The following is a 17,690-nucleotide window of genomic DNA, read 5'->3' as shown; positions in this document are numbered from 1 at the left end:
CTAGAACCCTAGAATTGGACCCTGGCAGCAAGAAACTTCGCGCTTTGCGCACATCAAGTTGGAGTCTCCCATTTGCAAGGGGTTTCAGGCGGGAGAATCTTCAGATCAGAAGGTGCTTGGGGTTGGAGTCTCTGCATATATGACTTGACAGAAAAATCAAAGTTGGAGCCATATACCATTAGTAGAATGAGTAGAGTGCTTAAAGTCCTTCATTGCACATCAGAAAAATCAAATTTTATTGCACTTCACAATCAAGTCAAGTGAGGAATGGCAGTGTTCAATGCCAAAGTTAAAGGAGACCTCCGGATGATTGTCAGATTTTTACATTGGAACAACTATAATTTAGTTATACTGAGGACAGAGTTTCAGAATTTGTGATAATTAGGATGAAGAATAAGAATATTTTCAAAATTTAGAACAAATTGCAATGAACAAGGATGATGACATGGCAGAGTCACCATAAGAATGCATGAGTTGGGGCTCAAGGAAGTAGAACACAAGAAGAAGGCATGCATAGATTATACACAGATGAACTCGCAAGCAACCGGTATTGTAATGGAATTACACTGCTACATTTCTGAAATATGTGAACCTCCTATGTCATCATCCTTGTTCAGTGTAATTTGTTTAAGGTTTTTCAAAGTATTGTTTCTCTGCTCAAGAACCACAATAAATTCCACAAATCTATACATGGAGTTGTCCATTTATGTACTACATGATGTGAAATTATGAAAATCGTCTGGAATGTCCCTTTAATGGTTGATGGCTTGTGTTGACATTGCAGCTGGAATTTCATGCATACCTGTTGAGTATGAAGGATTACCCTGGTTATGACTGTCAAAATGTGAAGAATTTATAGTCAGACGTTTTACTGCACTCAGCATAACTTGCATGTTCCCTCGCCATGTCTTCTGTTAATATCACAGAAACATGCAAGTTATGCTGAGTCGAGGGGAAGGTGCATTCCAATGTCTTTTGTTAAACATATCAGTACAAAGCAATGATCACAGATGAGGTCACAGCAGGAATATTGGTTTGAAAGGATTTTTTTTTTTTTTTTTTTGTGTGTGTGTGGGCGTATCCAAGTAATCTGGAGAAAAATAGAAGGAAAATTAATTAAAAGATATATGGAATCTTTCTAGATATTTAATTCACCGCAAAAGTGATGTTGTGGGTATCATAAATCACCACAAATCAACATGCATTTGTATTTCAAAGAACCTTTAAAGATGGCCCTTCCTTTTTGCATTCCTTCCCAAATAGCACAGAACATGATATATTCCACCAGAATGACAAGATTATTGTAAATCTATAACATTTCTGTGATATTTGAAGGTTGTTAGCCGTTAAAATTCAAATAATGCATCAAACGCTCACTGTAACATATTCTGTGTACTAGGCACTGCTGCATACATTAATCCTCCTGTGGTTGTAATATGATACTTATACTTCGAACAACAGATATGCATGTTAAAGCTGTCAGAAAAGAAGAATTCACTAGCTTCTCTTACTTTGTTATCAATGGCAAATAATAACACACCACTTACATGATCTACATGTACAACTAAGTGCATCACACAGGTCTGTAAAACTAGACTAGTATTTAGATTTGTAATTTTTGCGAAGTTCGCAAAAATTATTAAAATCATAACGGTCAATTTAACTAAACAAAAAAAGACCCTCTTGAGTTCAAAATTTACAGGAGGTTTCCAAATAGTGTTTTCTTCAATACCTAAGTGTTCTCACCAATTTTTCAAAAATTTGCATGCAAAAGGGATTGGCTGTCTTTGATATGTTATCCTCTGTTTTGTTGTGATATGTTGACTCAATTTCTTTTCTTTCTTTTTTTGATGTCATGCATGCACAAAAGTATGAAAATAAGATTAGACAATGGATCAGTCTGTGATGTATGTTTTTAGCTCACCTGAGCCAAAGGCTCAAGTGAGCTATTGCGATCGCCCTTCGTCCGGCGTCCGTCGTCCGTCGTCCGTCGTCCGTCGTCCGTCGTCCGTCGTCCGTCGTCCGTCGTGCGTAAACTTTTTACATTTTCATCTTCTTCTTGAAAACCCCATGACTGATTTTCATCAAACTTGGCAGGTAGCATCCCTAGGGGGTTAGGAACTCAATTTGTTAAAATGGGCACCATGTCCCACCCAGGGGGCCCCCAGGGGGGCCCAAACCCCCCAAAATTAAGGAATCTGTAAAAATCTTCTTCTCTAGAACCAGAAGTGATAGAGCTAAGTTAATACTATGACTTAGTACATTGATGACTGTAGTTTCAAGTTTGTTCATGGCAGAATCAGGGGTGCCCCCTTGGGACCCAGGGGAGGGGGGTGGGGGAGGGTTCTAATGGGGCCTAAATTGTACATTTTCATCTTCTTCTTGAGAACTCCATGACCCATTTTCACCAAACTTGGCAGGTAGCATCCCTAGGGGGTTAGGAACTCCATTTGTTAAAATGGGCACCATGACCCACCCAGGGGGCCCCCAGGGGGCCCAAACCCCCCAAAATTAAGGAATCCGCAAAAATCGTCTTCTCTAGAACCAGAAGTGATAGAGCTAGGTTAATACTATGAGTTAGCACATTGATGACTGTAGTTTCAAGTTTGTTCATGGCAGAATCAGGGGTGCCCCCCCTTGGGACCCGGGGGGGGGGGGGGGGGGGGGGGGGGGGTGAGGAGGGGTCCTAATGGGGCCTAAATTGTACATTTTTATCTTCTTCTTGAGAACCCCATGACCCATTTTCACCAAACTTGGCAGGTAGCATCCCTAGGGGGTTAGGATCTCAATTTGTTAAAATAGGCACCATGCCCCGCCCAGGGGGCCCCCAGGGGGCACAAACCCCCCAAATGAAGGAATCTTTAAAAATCTTCTCTAGAATCAGAAGTTATAGAGCTGAGATAATACTATGAGTGAGTACATTAATGACTGTAGTTTCAAGTTTGTTCATAGGAGATCCAGGGGTGCCCCTCTTGGGGGTAGGGGGGGGGGGTGGTTGGAAGGGTCCAAATGGGGGCCTGAATTGTACATTTTCATCTTCTTCCTGAAAACCTCATGATGGATTTTTGTCAAACTTGGCAGGTAGCATCCCTAGGTGGTCAGGATCTCAATTTATCAAACTGGGCACCATGCCCCACCCAGAGGGCCCCAGGGGGCCCCAATTCCCCCAAATTAAGGAATCTTGAAAAAATTGGGCCCTTATTGTACATTTTCATCTTCCACTTGAGAATGCCTCGTCAAATTTTGGTAGAGCTGTGAATAATTTAGATTAGTGACTGCGTGAAAGGTGAACTTGCGATACTCAGGTGAGCGCTAGACCCGCGGGTCTCTTGTTTTTTTCCTTCTTTTTTACAGCAAGCATGCCTGGACACACTGATCAAGTGTCTATCTGTGGTCTTGTAGAGCTCTTCTCTCCCACACCAGTTGTGTCTTGTTTCTGTCAAGCTTCCCCTCAACGTTGTTGGTATGCATGCCAAACTTGCATGAAAGCTTTGCACATCCTCAGAAATCTGAGCAACCCGCTGTAACCTTTGATTTGTTTCTTGATATTGCAGAGCATGCTATTGATGATAAAAGTAACTTGAATATTTTGTGCATGTGTAAAATGTGCATTATAGGAGAAAAGTTAAATGCAGTTTGTAACCACAGGCTGGAGAGCTGTTTGTTTGGGAAAAAAGGAGATTAGATATAGTCTCCTAATCAGTCTCTAGTTTAGAGAGAATGGAGGAATATGTTGATGAACTTACTCATGGATAAACAAGCTCAGAAGTATTTAATTGGGCATACTGTTTGAAAACCAACTACTTACACATTTCAGTATTAAGTATAGACAGACAGCTAATTGTTTTACTTTCAATTTTAAATACTCAATTGAACTTGAGAGAACTTTGGGGAATTTTAGTAAACATTGTATAACTTCTCAAATGAAACCATACTTTACACCCATTCATCCCTGTGTTCAGAGTGACCTGCAGTACCTGCCGTTCCACCAGGGACTGGAACACAGCCAGTCCAAGGACTTTGTGGCCCTCCTGACCCAGATGCTGCATACGCCCTGGGTGACGGAGAACATGGTGGAGCCCACCTCCAAGGAGGAGGAGAGTAAGGAGGACAAGCAGGCCACACCCAAGGGGCCAGGAGAGCCTGGTGAGGCCAAGGTTGGTGGACGAGGGGCAGCAGCTGCACACAAGAAAAATGAAAACAGCTCTCTGCGGAAGAGGTCTATCGGACACAAGTGCACAGCAAATTATGAGGTATGCTGGTCAACGTTCAAACAAATGTGTTAAATCCAATTGACTTTATGTGAAAAAACATATGCAAAGAAGTCAGTCAACATTATGTATTGATACCTCTATATTCATGTGTAATTGTGCCTGTATATTTTGTGCTAGAGACTATAGGGAATACAATAGGAGATTCAGGCTTCTACCAACCTTTAGTAGTTTGCTTGCTAGCTTTCGTTCACTCCTAAGGACTTCTTCAGGCCAACTGGATTACCCCGTTTCACTAGCACTGCCTGCTTGTTTCTTGATCATTGGACCGAAGATTAGTGATAGATAGCATCCGGAATCCCTATTGAGTGTGAGCTTGATTTTCTTCATCCAGATGGACTCTTTCACTTTTCTTTACCAAAAATTCCTTTTGTGGCCAAGAAAATGTAGGGAATGTTTGGCAGTTATTGTGCGTGTGATTACATACAATTTGTATGTCATTGCCTTACTTTCTTTGATCTTTCCACTAAATGGACAAGTCCAACTCCCCTCGACGTACAAGCCCTTCATTTCATATCTAAAGTAGCTTGCTTTTCCTCCATTGACTCTTTGTGTCATGTTTCTGTGATACTATCTTTTCACAAGCCTGTATAACAACAGTAACAGTGAAAATGATAAACACACATGATTCCAAGTTCTGTGTGTCCACTCCTTTGTCCCCAGGCAATGGGCACCAACGGCTGCAAGATGACCTCTTGCACCCTGTGTGAGCTGTGGGCACTCTGGTTCCAGCTCTCTCTCAAGCTGCTGGAGCGCATTGCCCCGGGGGGCGAGACCAAGGTGTGCGACATGCCGGACGTCTCGGAGTACCAGTTTGAGCGCTGTCTGGAGGAGGCACTCACCATCTGTAAGACCAATGATGTTAAGGGAAAGAAGAACCGCGGCATTATGGACCGCGGGATGAGCAAGCACAAGAAGCTGACCAAGGTAAACCTACAAAGATAAGGAAGAATGAATGATAAGAGTTGGAATGAAGAGGAATAGAGGGAAGAGGAAACATTGGGTATTTTTTAGATTTGTTCATGAAGTCATATGACACATTAACATTATGAGTATGGGGTGTAATGTAAACCCATTTTCTCCTCCCCCCAAAAAAAAAATAAAATAAAAAAGAAGAACAAAACTTGTGGTATATTGTGAGTCTTTCAATGTGACTTTGACCATCAAGCTTTGGGCACACTTGGGTATCAAATGTGCCCCGATTGATTAAGTTGGTTGAATGTTTACTTATGATCCCTTTGGCCCTTATGTCTTTGACTTTTCTTCTCACAAACATCTGATTTTAGTTGATTTCAAACTTTAAAACCATTTTTAAAATAAAATGTTGATGTGTGCACTGGTTTGGAATTGTTCGTGCTGTATTGAGTGAACCTTTTCTGCACAAATACACGTAGAGACTAAGTGATTATAATTCCTTAAAGCTGGCTTGAGCAATATTCTGAGTTGTTGATTAAATCAATTATGGAATCCTTTGTGTCTACCTACTTTATGATAATTCATTTTCATTTTTGTTTTTGAAGCTGGATGATTTTATTTGACTAAAAAAGCTGATCAGTTTTATTCTAGCCTGTTGATTGTTGATGGTCTTTCCATCTTTTAAATACTGTGTTGTTTCTCTGTTTTCTTGTTTTCTGAAACTTTACTGCACTGCTCAGATTTAAGGATTTTCTGCATTAGAATTTTGACTCTCGCATTTCATTCTTCTTCACACGATTTGACTTTTTTTTAAATCTCTCTCTGTCTCAGTATACCAAGTCTTTTCACATCCCCACGAGTGCTCATATACTTTTACCATGTATATTTCCTTCACATAAAATGCCAGTTGAATGTGGCTGTTCTGTTTCATTCAAGATATTATCTCGCACTTGAAACAAAAACATTTCTTTGGTTTCCTTTACCAGTTTACATTTCACAATTTGCCATCTCGCACCAGTGCTTAATCTTGTTGTTTTGTCGTCTGTTTAAGTTTTCAGTTTTCATTTCTCATTTTCAACTCTTGAAAACTCTTTCCATTGTTCTCTTCTGTTGGTTGGAAATCACAGGGACTCACTGTCCCTGAGGTAAATATCAGTGGTGGAACTGTCCAATCAGAGTTTGTCTCGTTGACCTATGACCCCACCTATGCCACAATTTAGTTGCTACTTGCATTCCCATGCTGCTACTAGTTGCCAGAACGAGCAAATGCACTAACAACGAAAATAACAAGTGACCACAACAGGCATTTATTATTTCCTTCCTGTCGTTCCTATTGTGCCTGTCTTGGTGTTGTGGATGGTTCTTGTTTGTTTTATTTGTCCATGAAATGCTTGTTTTTAAGAAGAAATAACTGTTGGTTACATTTGATGCAAAGCACTACTTTGAAGACAGTTTTTGAATGCATATATGCTTGTTAGCCCTCTGTGGCCAGAAAATTGTTCTTGTTGGTATGACATTAAATGTGAAAACACAGAGCAATTACTCATTGGCTATTGCAGTCAACCAACTGTTGAAAAGGCGATGTACTTGTAGAATGTATTGAACCACCGTGTAATCTTCCATTAGAAGACTTATTTGACCATAGATTATGATGGGACAGTGTAGCTGACTAATTATTAAAACTAACTGATTAACTAACCCTGTGACTGTATTTATGTTTTTAAGGGAATGTGTGTTCATAGTGTTCGTAGAGTCCGCAATGGAGTGGTGCAGAGCTGCCCACAAAGTTGTCTCATTCCGCAAACTATCATTGATTTGCCATGCTGGTTGTTAGTTCAGTTTGAAAATCTACGAACAAAAAAGATGATGAACATGCTGTATCTTGTGACTGACATCAAAAGAGGAACTTATATGTATTGAAATGTGACCTTATTGCCAGAATGATTGAATTCTGCCAATCAATGTACTCACATGTTTGTTAGTTCATTTCTCCATGAAACACTTCACCCAAATGTTCACCTTACCGATTGGTCAGTGATAGGGACATTGATACAGTGTACTTTGATAACACAAACTATGAATGTGACCCAGTATATCTAATGAAACTGATATTACCTGTATCCTTGTGCTACTTTTCATTTGTACTGGCATGAAAGTGGACTAAGAGGCCTTACAGCTGTTAATAGAAGTGACACCAATGTGAAGTAGCACACAAGTCCTTGTCTTTTCAAGGATAATTGGAGATGCAATATATCTCACAAACAGGAGTTAATTGGTCAGTTTCAGTGCCCTGTGCCCTAATGCAGGAATATGCTGAGATATAATTCATCAAAGTACAGGTATCGTGGGCTGTTTAGTGGGTGACTTGGCAAAGGCAGTAGTGATGCATGCATAGTTTTTGACAGCTATCATTTAAATTGATAAATATATGATGAATGTCTTTAATCTATTTATTAAAGTCTACTTTCTTCCAAGAGCTTTACTAGTGTACTTATGCAATAATGGTTTGTCTTAATAGATCTAAAGACAACCATTTTATGTCTGCTGTCAAGTTGTAACAACTTTAAATTGCCAGCATTGACCCAAGTAGTGACTTAGGGCTGGATGCATTCTGAGAGGTGATGCTTTGTAATCCGCCCCCCACGTAGAACAAGGCCGACTCCACAGCCCAGGGCTTGCTTGCTGCTACAGAGGTCCGCACTGAGGTGCTCAAGGCTGAAACCGTCCAGACTTTCTCACCCGTATCAAACCTGAAGGCAGAGAAGGAGAGGGCTGCCAAGAAGCCAGGACAAGGTGGCCTCAAACCTCAGAAAGGTAAACTCTTCCTGCCTCCCAACAGCACCTGTGAAAAGTTAGAAAAAAAAAGAACTTAATAGAGAAGATAAAACATGTCTTCATGCTCTGAGAGGGGCACTATATCCATGTCTTTGGTAACTGAAACTTCAACCAACACTTCTCTTTCTACCTTTGTGTTTCATGCTGATTCGTCTTCTCTTCTTCATTCCATTAGAGACTCTATGTTCGTGCACATGTATTTCAGATGCATATTATATTTGGGGACTGTCATTTATTCAGTGCTAGTTTATATCCTGTTAGGAAGCATTATAATTGTCATCAAAACCCTTGCCTGATCTCCATAGCGTTTTAATTGAGATGCCACTCATTCATATGCCTGTATGTGTCATATGTGTCAAAATATGGCCCATACTAGAATTGCAAAACGTGATATGAATGTTGATGCCAGTATGCTTTGATAGTGGGATCTGCACAATAGCAATGGTAGTCTCAACACAACATGACTTTCGTATCCTTAAGAAAAATGAGGAGAGTGGGAGGTGGCAGGTAATCTGTAATTCTGTGTTGTCCACCACTTGATGTATCTCTTTCATCCCTGACAGAAAAGACAACAAAAGGCCGATCCCGACATGAGTTACACCAGTAGTGTTGATTGGCTGTCTTATGGCATACTGATGGACAAGACAGTCTGACTCACTTGATCATCTCTTGTTTTCCCAACATAAATGTAGTAAAGCCATGACCAAGCTAAATGTGACAAGTAGAGCTACAAACTTTAAAACCAGAAATTTGCGCACGAATGAAACTTTTGCAAATTTCGCGAAGAGCCATGATGCATGAAAGTAAAATGCATGCCGAAGTTTTTGTCTAACAGTCTATTACATGTAGTATATTATATATATATAGTGCATGAGGCTGAATGCACTATAACAATATATAAGCACCGACAAATTCAGAATTTGGAGGTGCTTGTATTGTTATAGTGCAAGAAGAACTCATGCACTATATGTTATATAAAATAGCATACATACCCAGGTGAATTATAAAAATAGGTAGAAATAGGGAAGTCCAGATCACTTACCAATACCAGTTTCTTTCAAGCTGTGTAGACAAAATCCGGAAGTAACAGTAGAAACTCTTAACAGTCAACAGTTAACACGTAATTAACGCTCTGGAACACCGAACACAAGATCCAAACGTGAAATTCCATAAGGGCATAGTTCTAGGCCTATAACATGAGACCATGCCCATCACATCGTCATTGAGTTTGTTCGTTTACTTCTGATAATAAATTTTGACTTTGCATCCATGAAAATGAAGTTGCTGGTGAGTACTTATGTTGGAACTGATGTTGATAGGAGAAGTGTGGGGTGACGCGAGCCCAGCCGTAACGTTAGGACTAGATGTAGGCCTAGATCTGCGAGCGACAGAGCTAACGTTAGTAGTAGTAGGAGTAGGACCAGGTCTAGGCGCAACCGGATTCAAGCACATGCTTGTGGCAGGCGTTGTAGGCTTCGACTGGACCCGAGAAATGGTCAAACTCAATCGTTGCTTTTGCTCTTCCTCAACTCGAGAATAATGCTTTATGCTTGTTTCAGATTTGTTCCCGGAGATTGCCATTATATGGCGTGCTTCGAATCCAGCATTATCGAGTTTGTGAATTGAAGTTGCCCGAAGGCAGTGGTTGGTATACACTTTAGAACTATCCGCAATGCGCTTCAGCAGTAATCGACGACATTTTGTTCGGAAGAGTATTCACACCTACGGGAGAATTGTCGTACCATGGATGGCCAGGCCTTGTGGTTGCTTTTGGTCGTTGCCACAATGCATCACAGTGTGGATGTAGGTGTGAGACATATTTCACGAAAGATTCAACGGGGCAGTCATCCTTATGGGTCTCATACATACGACCTTGTTGACTTTGTTCGTCATCAAGCCCTTCCCCACAGTGATTCTTGGTTTTCATGTCTCTAGCCAGATACACATACCTTTGATTCGAAGAGTCAGTTGTGACAGCAAAATCTCCCTTGTTCATGTTGCGGAGATTTTCTCTTCCCCTGTTGCAGAAATGCAACATTAGATCTAAGAAAACCTTATTCTGGAGACCCCTTGGTGTCGTAGGTGAGATGGCAGGTGAAGATTTGATTTTTGACATATCTTTGTCGGTGATAGGGTCCTTATGCTGTACGGATCCTTTCCCAGCCTCTTTCACTTTGTTTAGCACAGCTTTAAACATATCATTTTCACCTTTGAAGTCACCATCGCTACAAATGTTTACGTCAAGCGTTTGTTGAAAGTGTCGCTGAAGACCATAACGAAGTGTGATCAGAGAGCGCTTAGCGTATAGTTCCCCATTTCCCCTAAGCACCTCCACGTAAAATGTACGCAGAAAGCGGCTCAAGTCTTGGGCTGACTTGCTTTCAACATCCGTCAAGCTGATTCCTTTTTCCGAGCAGTACAATTCCAAAATTCGAAGCACGTATTTTATGACATCTTTTGTGTTCTTTGCGTCCTTATTGTCCAAGATGTCGCTTAGATCAGTCTCTGTTAGAGTAGCGAACCTGTTGTTTTCAGCTCTCATGTTTAAATCTACCGCCGAACTAGTCGAGTCCCCCACTATACAGTACTACATGAGTTGCTGGCGGCGATGGATCAAACTTCGATAATAACGATAGTATCGAAAAAAGGTATCGTGATTGTGGTGCAATCGCGTCGATAAGGTGCGGGATTCAGTACTTGATGATTGAAATGAGGGAGCAAAAACCGATATCAAATCGATAGTGGGTTATCGTTGTCAATCGTTATATTTTACGTGCACTATAACTTTTGTCATGCACTGCCGGCCTGTAACATAAGTATGTATGCTATTTTATGTACTCATATATTTCATGGCCGGCAATCCACGAAAGTTTAATGCCGTGAAAGAGGCCATCATCTTCAATTCTCAAATGTTTCATGTAGCTAAAGTTTCTGGTTGTACAGTACTGTGTAACAGATCGTCAATACCTGTATCTATATAAAAGAAAGGAGCAGCTGACTTTTGTTGCCTAACTCTATGGATGTTCTTCCTCCCCCAGGAGACAAAAGCAAAGGTGGTAAGAGGGACCAGGACAAATCCACCTGGCACACCGGCCATGGAGACTTCACCATCAAGTTGGAGGAGCTGCCCAAATCCTTGCAGTTACTCTACATGCTGCTCCAGGTGTGTATATACTCAGGGCCACAGGGTAATATGGAGCCAAAGGGCAAAAACACTCTTTGCTGGACACTGTTTGCTTCACACGCGTAACTACAACAGACGTTCCAAAGAAAAAACTCATGAAATTTGACAGGGAGACAACATATGTATATCATCTGGTTATTTTTTTTCATAATGTTCAGGAAACTTGACAGCAAAATTATCATGATAGATGATTCAAACTATGAAGTCGATATTAGAATGAAGAGTTAATTATTTCGTAATTCTATCCCTTTGGAGTAAGCTTCTCATTACCCTTACACTGTAGGTGCTGTTACCTTGTATGGTATGACTTTAAATTTGGTGTTAGTCAGCATTCAGTTTAGTGATGATAAATAGTGTCAGCAAAGAAACAGTGACAAGAAATTATAGTATTTTATGGTCTGTGGCACTAGCTATTAAAAGAGGATGTTGGTAATAATGATTAAGTTACTCTTATATAGTTGTTGACAAACATTTTACCGTAGAAAGTGAATCATTGACTGTCGAGGAAACTTTTGATTTTAATTTTGGTCCATATGTTGCACCTATGTATTCAGGAAGTACCAAAGCACCCAGACCCCAATGTGCTGCTCAACATGCTCAACTGTGTGAAAGTGCTGTGTCTCAATGCTGAATGCTTGAGACAAGCAGCCAAAGATCATGTAGGCTTCCTGGTCTTTGCTCAAGAGAACCTGCTTATTCCAAGGTTTGTATCATTTCTACTTACTCTTTTCCTTTCATTGTTCTCACTCTTTTTTTTTTTAAAGAGATAACACGTATGATTTATGTCCCATCACAGCAATTCATTGATTTGTAATTTCAACAATGTAGGAAATGAAATTGCTTGTATGTTTGAAGTGTTATTGGCTGTATGATTGAAGTATACGTTTGTAATTCCCTTTTGAGTACAGTATGAAATTTTATGAATGTTTATGAATATGTTTAGTAAATTCCATGACTCATATTCCTTCACACTCTGCGTAATTGAGTACCCACCGCAATTCTAAATGGCCTGTATATTTGATGTAACTGTCATCTTTGTGTTTTACATGTCTGTACCTTGCAAATGGAAAAAGCAGAAGTGAAAATACAACAAATAATGCTAAAGTTTGAGAGACATCAAAATGCCATGTTTCAATGCTCAAGATTTGCCACATTTTTTAAAATATTTTTTTTTTTGGGACTTGAATTCATTTTGCTTATTCTTATCCATGTCATGGACAGTAAGGTTAACTGTTATTCACTGTTTTGTGTTTATCATGCTCACTCATCTCGATAATGACTTATTCTCCCTTCCCTTCTAGTTTCTGGAACCTCCTGGAGGGAGAGTTGTCTCATGTGGTGGAGATTCTGGTCCCCCTCATCCTGCACTGCTTCGCCCTCCCCTGTGGGGCAGACGTCATGTGGAGACTGGTGGACAATGAGGTGGAGAGTGAGAGCTGGCAGACACGTTTTAGATCAGGTGAGAATCATGTCATCGTTGGAGGAGCTAGCAGATCTTACAATCCTAGGCTCTGTTTGACTGCCTAGATACAAGCAGTCATGATATAATTGCAGCCGTGCTGTGTGAGCATATGAACCACAAATAATCTCGCAAGTGATTAACTGTTGCCATATGAGAGATGTGGTAGTTACCAATCAATTTCCTTGATTTGGATCTGAGGAAGGTCTCTCCTGAGGAGTCAAAATGGAGGTTGTGTAAGGGGCAGGGTTTTGATAGCGTGAAGGAAAGTGATGATCAGAGAGTATAGCATATCTGACTATAGAAGAACCTTCAATTGTCACTGATGGTATGGGATAGTTCTCTCAATAATCTATCGGCATTCCAAGCTACAGCAAGCGTTGTGAGTCTCGGACCCAAGTCCTGTAGAGGGTGCCATTTAAGCTGTAATGTGATGTGAAGGTAAAGCATTTATTGTTTTCATAAAGGTTTCTAATGTAAAAGAGCAATTTAGAATGCCTCCATTTGTGATACAGAGTATAACTGATATGCTGGTCAGCAATATTTGTGCTTTCCCCCCTCTCATCCCCTAGTTGAACGGGTGACTGTGCTACTGCGCTGTGTAGAGAAGAAATCCCTTGGCAACAACTCCGTGATTATGGGCTCCCTGGCCCATGCCTTCAGCATCCTGGTGTCGTCTACAGAAGACATCTGCCCTGCTGTCTCAGCCAGGAGCATCCTCATGCTGGAGAGCATCCCGAGGAAAGTCGTCAAGGTGAGAGCTTTGGCCCTTTGGCAGGAACGGTAGAGACCTCCTCCCTGATGATAGGCTGTCAGTAGGGAATTCATCCTGAATGGTTGAAAGTTTTGTTTAGGGATTGGCTCGTTGGACAGTCTAATATCTAATTGCAACCTGAGAGGTGCTTGAAGACATCCTTTGCAACTCCTTGACGTCTGTAATACTTCAGTTCATTGTATTACAGTATAAGAGAAACCAGTGCAATAAACACTGTCTTGTTCCATAGTCTGCCATTTTTTTATAAAAGAGATATTATATAATGGGCATTTCAGCGTATACTTTGAAAACATGTTCAACCACAAGTACTCCCCTGTATTCCCTACAGGTCCTTGTAGGTTGCCTGGAGTTCCAGTGGGACTCAGTCCTGGAAGACCGGGTCCTAATCCTGTCCAGGCTGCGCCTCCTGCACCACTACATGCCCACGGCTCCCGTGCTGTCCTGGGAGTTCTTCATGAACCGCCTGGACACCCTGGCCCTGGAAGCCCAGGTGGACAGGGAGCAGGACAAGGAGTTTCCATTTCCCATGGGTAAGAGTCGGGACCTATGTACTTGCTACTTCATCCCATTGTGGCAGACTCACATACCAGTCTGTTTCATGTCTGCTATGTACTGTAAAAGGGGAAATTTTCATGTATTTTGTGCGACCAGATACTAGTGCAAAAATATAAGCATGGAAATATTTTTGCTTCTTATGTGTACCAATATGTAATGTTTTGATCCCACAGAAATAAAAGCCTGCAAAATTCATTGTACTCGGCAGAGCGCAAAAATCATTCATAAAATTGTAACTTTTTACTGGACTGCACAGAAGTGTGAAAATTACACGACTGATCATGTACTAATGTCTTTGTCCAGCAATTAGTAAAGCCATTCAGCTGCTGTCTTATGAAGTCAAAAAAACGTACAAAATACTGAATATTGTTCGCTTGTGGAAATATATTTTTGTGCAAATGATACTCTTTGCTGGTGGTAAGAGCAATCTTCCATTCTGTGATTGATCAATAAAACCAATCATTTTCCTTTTACACTAGACACGAGTCGATCCAGTGCTGGTCTAGGTGATAGGACAGACATTTTCATGAACAAGCTTAACCGTGCTCGGCTGGCCCGCTCCCAGTCAGAGCTCTCAGGCACACTGAGGCCTCGCCGCCTCTCTGCTGCCTTCAGCAAACAGGACTACAAGGCAAGGAGCAAGTCGATGCCGACTGGACTGGGCTTTGCTAGATTCCATTTTCCATGTAAGTCTGCACTTTGCTGACCTATTGACCAACCCATGCCAAAGAAGAATTCAGTTTCCTTGAGTATGTGTCGGCACAGCTCTTCATGGAAAAAGAAGTTTAAGCACCATTTGCCACGTTTTGATCTCGGTGACTTAAAAAAACCCCAACAACACTTTGGTGTGCTTGCTGAAGAGAGGTTTATACAAGTTAATTTGATTTAGGGCAAGATTATCGCTGCATTGTCTTGAAATGCATTGTAGGTGAAGAATTTGAAATGTCACATATGTGTGTGAGTCAAATTTTAATGTAAAGGAAAGTTTCCTGATATTTTATTTTGTTGTTACTAAGATTATGACCTATTGATCTGATGTAACAAGAGTTTTTTTTTTTCCCCTCCCCCCTTGATAGCTGATCGATCCACATACAGCCGGCCAGCCAATGCCAAGGGAGGCAATAACTTAGTTGGAGATGGCTTTCTGGCAAACAGCCTGTTCCGAGGTTAGTTGACATTTAAATCAGAAGAAACTAGTACTTCTTTGATGCACTATGCTGATGTCCCAAGTAAAATTTTATTCAGTATGTCAGCCAGTGGCTAAGATCAGATACATATGTTTTTATTTATTTCAGAAACAGAAATGTGTTCATTCCATTGATATTATACAGTGCGTAGACATTCTTCTTTTTGAGAACTGTGTCTTGTTCATATTACGTTCAGATTTTTCATCTGATATCATGAATATACCAAAACGTGTCATTTGTGATATTAGTTTTTAATGTTTAAATTGTATCAGACACTGTTAGTTTAATTACATAACCCTGCCAAGAACCTCTCAAGACATGATTACTTCAGGATATGTGTGTCAGTATGTGTTTGCATTTTCTCTCTTCTTTTTTTTTGAATGGGGGAGGGGATGGGGGAGGGGTGGTGAGAATTTATGCATGCAGCCCAGTCCGTGGTAAAGATTTAAAAAAAAAAATGGACCTTCAAGTTTGGCTATTTCTTATTAATTTTTTTGCTGTATTAGCTCACTCAGCAAGACACACCACTGATGAAGCTCCAATGTGAGGAGTGTGAATGTTCTACTTGCACTAGGTAGAGTGTCATCATGAAACCAGCAGTTTTCCTTCAACGGATAGCCCACCAGTTGATATTGTACACATACTATTAGCTTTTTTTAGTGCCAAGCCACAATGTCTTAGCTTCTTCTCGTTTTCCCCCAATAACTTCTGTTTCTGTTAGATGGTCATTTGAAAGGTATGAAAGAGGACAACACTGAGACAGCTCCACAACTGAACATAGACTTGACCAACGTCGACAAACAGACTGTTCACAAACTGATCACTCTACTGATGATAGTAAGTCTTTATATGCTGTATAGCACATCAGAATTATCATTACCGTGTTTGAAGTAGCATGTCATGAATTATTTCAGTGTGCCGGCAAAACAGATCTGAATCTGTACAAGTTTTGATGTTATCGTGGATGTATGACTGAGATGGATGTGCAAATATATTGAAAACTCAGTTGATAACAGATGACATAGATTTTTATGCCTCCGCCACAAAGTGGTGCCGGAGGCATTATGTTTTCGGGTTGTCCGTCCGTCCGTCCGTCCGTCCGTCCTTCCGTCCGTCCGTAATGAATTTTGTGGACAGGGTAACTATCAAAACCTTTTGAGGTATCCTAATGAAACTTGGCATGTATGTGTATTAGGGGGTGAAGTTGTGCCTATCAACTTTTGGGTGCACATGCTCAAGGTCAAAGGTCAAAAGGTCAAGGTCAAATGCTTAAAATTGCACTATTTCCCCCCATATCTATGCAATGCCTGAAGATATTTTCTTGAAACTTATTGTATACATGTATTACCCAATTACGATTCTTTGGTGAAAGTTTGGGGTCATGAGGTCAAAAGATCAAAGGTCAAAAGGTCAAGTAAAATGTTAAAATTTCACTTTTTTCTCTGTATCTTGGAAATTGTTCAAAGTATCTTTATGGAACAAAGTATACATGCATGTACTGACTGGCAGTAGTTAGCTAGGGAATTTGGGGTTCATGGGGTCAAAGGTCAGGGGTCAAAGGTCAAGGGCAATACTTCGAAATTTTACTATTTTCCTTATATTTATGCAATGCCAGCAGGATTATTTTTGTAAACTTAATGTATGCATGTATATTGCCCACTAGAGATTCTCTGGGATTTTTTTTTTGCCAAGAAGGTCAAAGGTCAAAAGGTCAAAGATCAAGTGAAAGTGCTGAACTTACTACTTTCTCCATATCTCGGAAGCGGCTCAAGTAATCTATTAAACTTAGTACATATTTATGTATGTTCTGCCTGACAGTGATTCTCTTATGAATCAAAGGCCAGATGAAAATGGTAACAATTTACTGTTCAATACAGAAATTGCACTTTTTCTCCATACCTTGAAAATTACTCAAGTGCGTAAACTTATGAAAGGGTCAAAGTCGAAGTTAAAGTTCATGCTCTCCTATTCATCCAATTAAACATAGGTTTAAGGAAGGTAAACATTCGATACATTTGTGACAAACATGTCATTTTAATATTTTGCCAATTTTGTGAAAATGTAATCACACATTGTCCACATGTACTATAGACCTATTAGGAGAATCATGCATTATGGCGGAGGCATACCAGTCGCCATAGCGACATTTCTAGTTGACCATGTTTTACCTGGATGATATTCAGATGAGCTCAATGACCAATGAATATTTCCAGCTTAAGTTTAGGATGATTTTAAACACATTCAAATAGTTGTGACAAAATGTAACTAAATATTGCTTATTTCATTGATTTGTTACTTCTTCCAACAGTTCATGACAGGCACAAACAGCATGGATGAGGACCAGGTCTCTGGGAGAGCCATGGTGAGTTTTGATTTCAGGAGTCACTCAGTCAGTAAGTCAGTCATTCATTCAGCCAGTCACACTGTTCATCAGCATTCTGATCGCATTTTTAATTGTGGGTAGGTTAAGTCATATATTGTATCTGCTGATCTGCGGGATATCCCTTGG

The 17,690-nt window shown here is 40.4% G+C and overlaps 1 protein-coding gene and 1 pseudogene across 1 annotated transcript in view; one reads left to right on the top strand and one right to left on the bottom strand.

Annotated features, from left to right (window-relative positions):
• Positions 1-17,690, top strand: part of LOC139730657 (protein unc-79 homolog) — a 56,602-nt gene that overhangs the window by 17,720 nt on the left and 21,192 nt on the right. The window contains exons 20-32 of the mRNA XM_071641517.1: positions 3,963-4,253; positions 4,935-5,198; positions 6,314-6,331; positions 7,835-8,000; positions 11,060-11,184; positions 11,760-11,908; positions 12,507-12,664; positions 13,237-13,418; positions 13,768-13,969; positions 14,474-14,680; positions 15,071-15,160; positions 15,903-16,018; positions 17,490-17,543. Coding sequence (XP_071497618.1) covers positions 3,963-4,253; positions 4,935-5,198; positions 6,314-6,331; positions 7,835-8,000; positions 11,060-11,184; positions 11,760-11,908; positions 12,507-12,664; positions 13,237-13,418; positions 13,768-13,969; positions 14,474-14,680; positions 15,071-15,160; positions 15,903-16,018; positions 17,490-17,543 — 2,022 coding nt within the window. The remainder of the gene's footprint in view (positions 1-3,962; positions 4,254-4,934; positions 5,199-6,313; positions 6,332-7,834; positions 8,001-11,059; positions 11,185-11,759; positions 11,909-12,506; positions 12,665-13,236; positions 13,419-13,767; positions 13,970-14,473; positions 14,681-15,070; positions 15,161-15,902; positions 16,019-17,489; positions 17,544-17,690) is intronic.
• On the bottom strand, positions 9,158-10,563 carry LOC139730669 (uncharacterized; annotated as a pseudogene).

The sequence above is a fragment of the Diadema antillarum genome, unplaced genomic scaffold (assembly GCF_040938485.1).
Source record: "Diadema antillarum isolate AM-2024a unplaced genomic scaffold, OU_Dant_1.0 seq00000326_RagTag, whole genome shotgun sequence".
Classification (NCBI taxonomy): Eukaryota; Metazoa; Echinodermata; class Echinoidea; order Diadematoida; family Diadematidae; genus Diadema; species Diadema antillarum.
Note: the sequence above shows the minus strand (reverse complement) of the source record. Positions and strands in the feature narration are given on the sequence as shown.